The 7,907-nt window shown below is 56.4% G+C and overlaps 1 protein-coding gene and 1 long non-coding RNA gene across 2 annotated transcripts in view; one reads left to right on the forward strand and one right to left on the reverse strand.

Annotated features, from left to right (window-relative positions):
- MLLT6 (myeloid/lymphoid or mixed-lineage leukemia; translocated to, 6) overlaps positions 1-7,907 on the reverse strand; it is a 44,107-nt gene that overhangs the window by 4,099 nt on the left and 32,101 nt on the right. The window contains exons 16-20 of the mRNA XM_014536222.1: positions 7,668-7,865; positions 7,475-7,563; positions 6,032-6,381; positions 5,537-5,627; positions 4,262-4,621 (exon numbers count right to left, since the gene is read on the reverse strand). Of these exons, the coding sequence (XP_014391708.1) occupies positions 4,262-4,621; positions 5,537-5,627; positions 6,032-6,381; positions 7,475-7,563; positions 7,668-7,865 (1,088 nt within the window). The remainder of the gene's footprint in view (positions 1-4,261; positions 4,622-5,536; positions 5,628-6,031; positions 6,382-7,474; positions 7,564-7,667; positions 7,866-7,907) is intronic.
- On the forward strand, positions 7-2,871 carry LOC106725358. The gene is made up of 2 exons (XR_001361235.1): positions 7-620; positions 1,366-2,871. It is a non-coding gene; the product is annotated as an uncharacterized LOC106725358 (long non-coding RNA).

Below are 7,907 nucleotides of genomic sequence, written 5' to 3' on the forward strand. Positions count from 1 at the left end.
ATATAAAGGAGGTTTTAGAAAGAATGAAAAAGGAGCCCTGGGTTTGCAAACCATGGCTTCCCCTTCCTGCTCCCCTAGGAAGGGTCTGCTACGCTGAGATAGGCTGGGATGGAATGGGGGTGGGGGAGGTCAAGGTTGAAGTCTCAAGTCCTGCCACCTAAGTCCCACCTTGGGCTGGAGGAAGCAAACAAAGGGCAATGAAGGCGCCCCTCAGTCCCCAACTTCTCAGTAGATCAAGTCAGAGTGGTCAGGAGCTAGACTAGACACTTGTAGTCTGGTGGGTGTGACTGTAGGGGTCAGGGTGCTGGGTCCCAGCTTCCCAACTGAAGAGACTTAAATCCCACCTGACACGTCTCCCCAGGAAAGTAAGCTGGGATAAAGGAGAATGGGAGGAAGCTGCCTACCCCTAACTGGCCTACCGCACACCAAGGAAGATGCTGGAAGCTGGCGGGAAGAGGCTGTGCCTTTGAAAACTTGTCTGCATTTCTAGCTTGGGAAAGAGAAGTGTGGAGAAGATCGCCCTTCCTCAGAGCTGGCCCCTCACGTGTCTGGGCTCTTCCTAGGAGTACTTCCCAGGAACTCAGAACAGGAATGGCTGGGGCGCTCTCATCAGCCTCAAGGTAAGGGCACCTGGAGGGAGCAGTAGACCCATGAGCCCGAGGGAAAAAACTCGCACACAGGAAAATCTTTTTAAAAGCAACGTTTAAAGTGTCATTGTCCGTGGAGAGGATCCATCAGCTCTGAGCTAAGACAGTCAGTGCTACACAGATAACCCCGCCCACCCCCCACCCCCGGCACAGCCCTGCACTCACACCGTACATCACATACACAAGGACAGCCAGGAAGCCAGGTGGAGGTGGTGCAGTGGAGGGGGAGATGGGAGGACCAGGAGGCCAGTGTCCTGAGGGCTGGTTCTGGCTCTGCCAGAGCCCCTGCCCCTCCTGGGCTTGGAGGTATCACCTTTGAAGTGAGCATCTGGCTCCAATGACCCCTAAAGACAGGTCCCTTCCAGTCCTGACACTCATGCGCCAGTTGTGACCCCGAGGCCAGACAGCGGCTCTGCATGCACACCCCACTCGCATCTCCACGCTGAGGGTGATGACACACAAGCTCCTGCATGCATTTTCAAACTCCACTTCCGCCCTGCAAACCACATCCTTCCCGCCCCGCCTCCCCTAGACAGAGTGCTCTACAAATCTGCATCCCTTCCCACTCCCCATCCAAATTCCCTGGAAAGAGGACTGAGGTTAGGTCAGTATAACCATCCCCCCCACACACACTGGGACCCTGCTCCTTCCTGAAGATCTCTAGGCCTTTCTTATGATAAAGCTCCCTAAACGATGAAAAGGTACTACCTCTCTCCAGCCCCTTCCCATCCCCAATGGGGGGACAGCACCAGCCCAGGTCCCATCTTCAAACCTAACCTGACTACCCACTGCTGTGCCCGCCTGGGGGAAAGCTGGAAAACACAGACTCTCGGAGGTGAGAACCCCAGACTCCCGGGTGGGGGAGGGAGGAGGAGGTCTTGGTTCCAGTGCACTAAATCATGGGACCTCTCTCCCCCACAGCAGCCTTGGGGGATTTATCCCTCGCCATCCAGAACAGAAGTGGACTTCAGCTCTCCGTGGGCTGGCCTTCGGCAAGGGCGTGGGTGTGAATGAACAACTCTTCTAAGAATCTCTGAAAAAGTTGTTTTTCTTCTCAGTGATTTGGGGGCAGGGAGTTAGATAGCTTAACAGATGAAGATTAATACAATGCTGAATTCTATCATTTCTTCCTGATATTTAGCATTAATAAAAAGTGAGTATTTCTGAGGTCATCACAACTGCCACCCCTCCCCCCCCCAAGCCCTTGCAAGGGCCTAAGAAATTGCCTTGGAAGGATTCCCACCCACCCCCTCCATTATCAGCTCCCTAACATATTACAAAGTCTTATCAACAGTAATATTAATATTATTTTCAGTATCAGAAAAAAACCAGTTGAGCAGCACAGGCAAAAATATATCTGCACTACGTTTCTGTCATTGCCAAAAATATACACATCTTCTTTTCTTTATTAAAAAAAAAAAAAACCCAACAACAAAAACCCAAACAGGAACATACACACACACACACACACACACACACACACACACACACACACACATCCACACATGCAAAGAGACTGACAAGACAGGAGCATCAGGGAAAGCTGGAAATGCCTTCTCCTGGCTCCAACCCCAGTGCAACTGAAACAGACACAGGCTTCAACCTTGCCCCTCTCCTGGCTGTCCCACTGGCTCCTAGGCCTTTGCCACCAAAGGCTCTGGGCAGGTGGGGACTCCATCAGGTGAGAATCTAAGCATTGCCCACTATACCCCGAGGGGAAAGAGCTGGTGGGTGAAGGGACAGTTGTAGGTCAGCTTAAGCGTAAGTCTCCCCTGGTTGGTGGAGGTGGCGGTCTGGTGCAGGAAGTAGGCTGGCTAGTTCTGGGAGGGAGGTCTTCACACAAGGAAGTGGCACTTGACCCTCCCTTGCTCTGTCCCCCAATCCCTGGGGCTCCCCTTGTGCCAGGGAAGCAGGACCAACTATAGTGGAGGGAGGGGAGCTCTGAGGGGGCACTAAGACCATGAGGGAGCTGGGGAAGGGAAGGCAGGATTTACCCTGATTCAAAGCCCTCAGCCCCCAGTTACTCTCCAATATTGGAGTACTGTTCTGATTTTTGTTAACCACGCATGCCCCAGAAAGGGACCAAAGTTGGTGAGGGTGCAAACAAGAGCTGGGAGCCCCCCTTCTGAGCACTGCTCCTATCCCTGTCCTCGGCTGCCCCAGGTCGGGGGAGACAGACGTACACACGTGTACACACACACACGCACACACATACACGCACACGCAGCTAACTCCATCTCCCCACCCTCGGCACTCCTAAATCCAATATCCAATAGTGCAAAAAGGGGCAGGGCACCCAGGGGGCTGGGCCTCCGCTCCCCAACCCATCATTGGGCTTCCCCCAGAGGTGGGGAGGCTTGGGCTGAGTTTGAGGCCATCCTGCCCCTTCCTCAGCCTCCTAGTCTGTGGGCTTTTACAAGCTCAGCTTGTGACCCTTGTTGGGGGGGGGGGGGCAGGGGAAGAAGACAGGTGAGAAACAGTCTAAGGGATCCCTCCTGCCATCTGCCCAAGTTGGGAAGAAACTGCAGGTCCAGTAGGGCCACCCCTTCTTTCTTAACAGATTTCTGCGCAGGGGCTGGCCCAGGACCTGTCCCATCAAGTGCTGATCCATTTTATGTGGTGGGTCCAACCAACCCCCCACTTATGCCGTGGCCCACTGTGCTCCCTGGAGGACCTCAACACGTTTGCTGAGAGGGGCTCCTAGGTCAGCTTGGAGCCCGTCCTCCCTCTGAGCCCCTCACAAAGGGTCTCTGCAGAGGGGAAAGGGGCCAGAGAGAAGGAGCGCCCCCCTCGGTCTCAGTCCTCAGCACCAGGCGCACCCCACACTCCTCAGGTCTCAGCACGTGCTCTGGGCTGGGACTCTCCAGGATCTGGGCGCAGGTGCCTGCTCCAGGCTAGGACCCCCTCAAGCCAGGACTGCCCCCTCCACTGTGGGGGTCAGGAGGGGTGTGGATGGATTTAGCCTTTTTCCTGGCTGGCTGAGGCTCCTTTGTCAGCGGTCTGGAAAGAGAGGAAGGGAGGCTGGGGGTTTGGGAGGTGTCTGGTCCTAACACCCAGCTGAGAACAGCTCTTTGGGTTAAGAAAGCTTTTGAAAGGTGCAGTGAGGGAGCCCAGCTCAAGTTCCTGACCTGGGCTCTGGTGGGTATACATCAAAGTCAACAATGTGTTGTGCGTGTGGGGGGGTAGGGGGTGGGGGGGAGAGAAGGGGAGTGTGCTCTGCACAAGGGTGCCTGGCTAGGCGGGCATGCTCCAGCCAAAGCCAGCACCCATGCTGTCTTTATGCCCGCAGAGTGGCATAAGTGGGCATTTCCAGAAAGACCCACCCAGAGCATCATCTCTACTGAGAGAGGAAATAGCCTTTTCTAATTGGTCCTCCCAGAGGAATGCTGCTTCCTAACTGGTCCTTTTACTATTAGCGCATGCTCAGAGCGCATCTTTCTTGGATCTGCAGGAGGGAACCCATGTGCCTGCAGAGGCCCTGGGGTCTGGAGCAGGGTGCTTTGCTGACCTAGGGGTCACTTCCTCCTCCTTCTTATGATGCACCTGATGGTGGACCTTCTGATGCTGCCTATCCCAGAGCAGGAAGACAGGACAGCCCCAGCCCCCTTACTCACCCCTCCTTTGGGGCCACTGCCGCTGCTGTCCGCCCCCGACAGGCTGAGGAAGGGGTTGGTCTGAGCCGTCAGGACTGGAGGGCCGCCTGCTGCTGCTACTGCTGCGGCGGCAGCAGCTGCTGCGGCCATGAGACTTGTGTTGTTGCCGAGGGAGGGAGCCACCAGGGCTCCTGCGGGCAGCAGGGGTGGGGCAGATGCTGCGGGCAGCAGGCCAGGAGTGCCCGCAGACAGCAGGGGGGCAGAGCTTCCTGCCAGCAGGCTGGCCATGGGCAGCTGAGAGCCCCCGGCCATCTGCAGCCGCTGCAGCTCCCGCTTCTGCTGGATCTGCTGGATCATCTGGTAGACAACGGTCTGGTGTTCCTGCAAGTAGGCCAGACCGCTCATTGGCCAGTGCATCCCGAGGCCAACTTGCCCTGCTTGGCCCAGGCCCCATCCCCTCACAGTGGAGGCAGGAGATGGTCAAGGTTCTCTTGTCTCTAACTCCCCACTCTGGGCCTCAGTCTCCCCATCTGGACAAGAAAGTGGTTGCACGCCGTCAGTGTTGGTCAAGTGGGGCACTACTGGCCAACCACAGGGTGTTCGACATCCCCGGCCCCGCCCCGCCCCGCTCAAGCCAGTTCCTCAGTCACTGCGACAACAACAAATGCTCCCAGGGGTGGTACGACCCCAACTTGAGAAACATTAAACTAGGTCAATAGTGTTCAACTCCCCCTCTTTTTTGTTTGCCTTTTTAAATGTAAGATTCATTGATTTTTGCTTTGAGAATGCAAAGCATTTTCAAGTATTCTGAAAAGCAAAACAATATATCCTGGTTTACCTTAGGAAATCTTGCTCCTACCCGTTCCCATCTGGCCCTTATACCCAGTTGAATTGGTTTCTTGTGTCTCTTTCTAATGTTTCTTTATGTGAAAATGACTATTGTTTATACAGTTCCAGCTCCCTCCTTTTTGAAGGGAAACCTTGGCAGAGCCCAACATACAAGGCAGACCCAAAAGGGGCTGCTCTGGTTGAGGGGTGCCACCTGCTCAGCCACCTCTCCACACACACTCTGAGGTTCCCCCTGAAGATCCTTGGGGCCGGGATTGGAAATGCTCAATAACTGAGGACCTGCCACCCTCTAGACCTGCTCTCATAGAGGATGCTCCCGTCCCACAGGTGCACTGTCAGCCCAGCCTGGAGCTGTTCTCCCTCCCCAGACCCTCTGCCATGGGCCCCTCTAGCAGAGCTGGGGGAGGGGTGGGGGTTGGGGAAGGGCCTGGTAAAGGAGGGCCTTACCGGGGTCAGCTGTGGGGAGGCGAGGAGCTGCTGGAGCTGCTGGAGCTGCTGCTCTTGCTGCTGCAGGAGGTGTCTCTGCTGCTCCGTTAGGCTGAGGCAGGGGGACAAAACACAGACCATGGGAAGGGACAGGGAAACACCCCTCCCACGAGTTCCCAGACTCCTCAGACCCAGGTGGAGAGAGGCAGGGATGTGCGACTTTAGACTAGAGAGAGACAGACTGAGCTCAGAGAGTACAGCGGGAGACAAGTTAGATGGAACTTCCCCAGAAGGAAAACCTAGATTGGGGTACAAGAAAGAGACAGCCTTGTCCTAGAAAGTTGCCATCCAAAGGGCACTCACAACTAACATCTAGGGAGTACCTGGGGCCAAGAGGTGACTAAATTCTGTGTGGTTGGAGGACACTTTCCCCTTTGGGGGACCTTGGGTGTTTGGGGGAGTCCCTCCCAATAGCCAGCCTCCCCATTCCCTTCCCCAGGCTAAGCTTTCCCTCACCTGTTGAGACAACCTGGCAGCTGCAGCGTGGGGGCCCCACCAGCCTGGCTCAAGCCTGCAGGGTTGGGGGCAGCAGCCCCGTTCAACCCCCCCAGGAGCCCATTGAGGGGCAGGGCCCCGCTGCCCGCCAGTCCCCCCAACAGCCCCTCAGCCATGGGCATAGCCCCCAGCCCCGCTGCCCCAGGTGCTCGGCCCAGCCCATTCTGTGGCTGGGCTGGGAGCGGGACAGGGGCCCCAGGCAGGGCCAGGGGTAGGGTGGCAGGGCTCTGCTGGAGCAGGGGCAGCGGTGGGGGCGTGCTGTGGAAGGACAGCGACGAGCTGCTGCGGCTCGGGCAGCCTGAGTGTGGGTCCTGGGGAGGGAGGGGGAAGGGAGGGGTCAGAGGGGCAGGGGGCCAGCGTGACATTTCTGGCCCCCAGCCCAGCACCCACCAACATCCTGAGAGAGCACAGCCACCCCCACCTCACCCCCAGGCAGAGCCACCCAGGAGGAAGAAGCAAGGCCCAGGGGTTAAGGCTAAGAATCCTAAATGTCTTCACAAATCACGTTTACAGACCACTGCCTGGGGGCCAGCACCCACCATCCTTGTTTAATACTAAACATCAATGACGGTGGTGAGAATCTAGTAAGCCAGACTCGGGGTCCTGCACTATCTCGTTCTCCCCTCTACAGTCTTAGACTAAGTAGCTTTGTAGACAGCTAGGGTGACAGGCTCAGTTCAAACCCTACGTCCACAATTCAATGGCTCGGGTGGCTTCTCTGCCTCAGTTTACTCATTCATTACATGGGGGTAACACAGTACCTATTCCATGAGTACCTATCCCACAGAGAAGACTAAACAAACCGATGCTTTAAAAATCTCAGCACCGGACATGACAAAGGGCATATATGCAGTTAATATTAGTTATGGTGATTATTACTGCCCAAGTCACACAGTCAGTGGCAGAGAGAACAAGAAACTAGTTTGCTTGATTTCAATAACCACAACGTAACGAGTCACTGCCTCCCCAACCACCGCCAATCACACAGGAATTCTCTGTGGGAGGCACTGTAATGAACCCGTCACAAACCCTTCTCACAGAGGCCTCCCTGCCCACCGTAGATCTACAGAAGAATCCCAGCCCCATTCTTCCTCACAGCCCTCAAATCATTTCCATTTTAGCATCTTTCCCCGGCTTGTAATTATGGACTGTTTTCTTGGATTTAGCCTATCTTCAGGAGCAGGGCCGCGTCCGTTTTGCTCACTAATTGCTTTGCCAGTGCCTGGCATTAAGTAGAAACCTCATAATTATGACTTATCTAATGAAGGAATGAAAGGATCAATCAACTCATTGCTCTGCCAATCACTCCATTGTTCAACCTCCAATGGCTGCAGGGTGGAGGTGGGACCAGGAGGCCCTTGCGCCTCCCCTCTCCGGCCCTTCCCGGTGTCCACCGGTGCCCACCTCCGAAGACGTGGACAGCGAATTGTCCAGGCCCAGACTGTTCTTCCCGGGAGGGCTCTTGCTGGTGCTCAAGGAATCGCTGCTGCCGGCTGAGGGGTGGGGGGGATCAGGGAAGGCGGTCAGGCCTGGAATCGGAGCTGGTGCCTGCCGCCCGGCACAGGCCCCCACTCGCGGGCTGGGTGCGCCCCCTTACCCTGGGGAGGCAGGCCATAGGGCCCAGCGACAGGGCCATTGGCGGCGGGCAGGACGGCAGGCAGGGCGGGGAAGGGCACAGAGAGCTGCACGTTGAGAACCTGCAGCCGCTCCTTCTTGGCCGTCAGGCTCAGGATCTGCTCCTGGAGCCGCTGGTTCTCCTTCTGCAGCGCGTGCAGCGCCTTCAGCATCTCCACGACTGCGGAGAGAGGACCGAGAGCCTGAGGGGGCGGGGCGAGGA

This window comes from Myotis brandtii, unplaced genomic scaffold (assembly GCF_000412655.1).
Source record: "Myotis brandtii unplaced genomic scaffold, ASM41265v1 scaffold157, whole genome shotgun sequence".
In the NCBI taxonomy this organism is placed as follows: domain Eukaryota; kingdom Metazoa; phylum Chordata; class Mammalia; order Chiroptera; family Vespertilionidae; genus Myotis; species Myotis brandtii.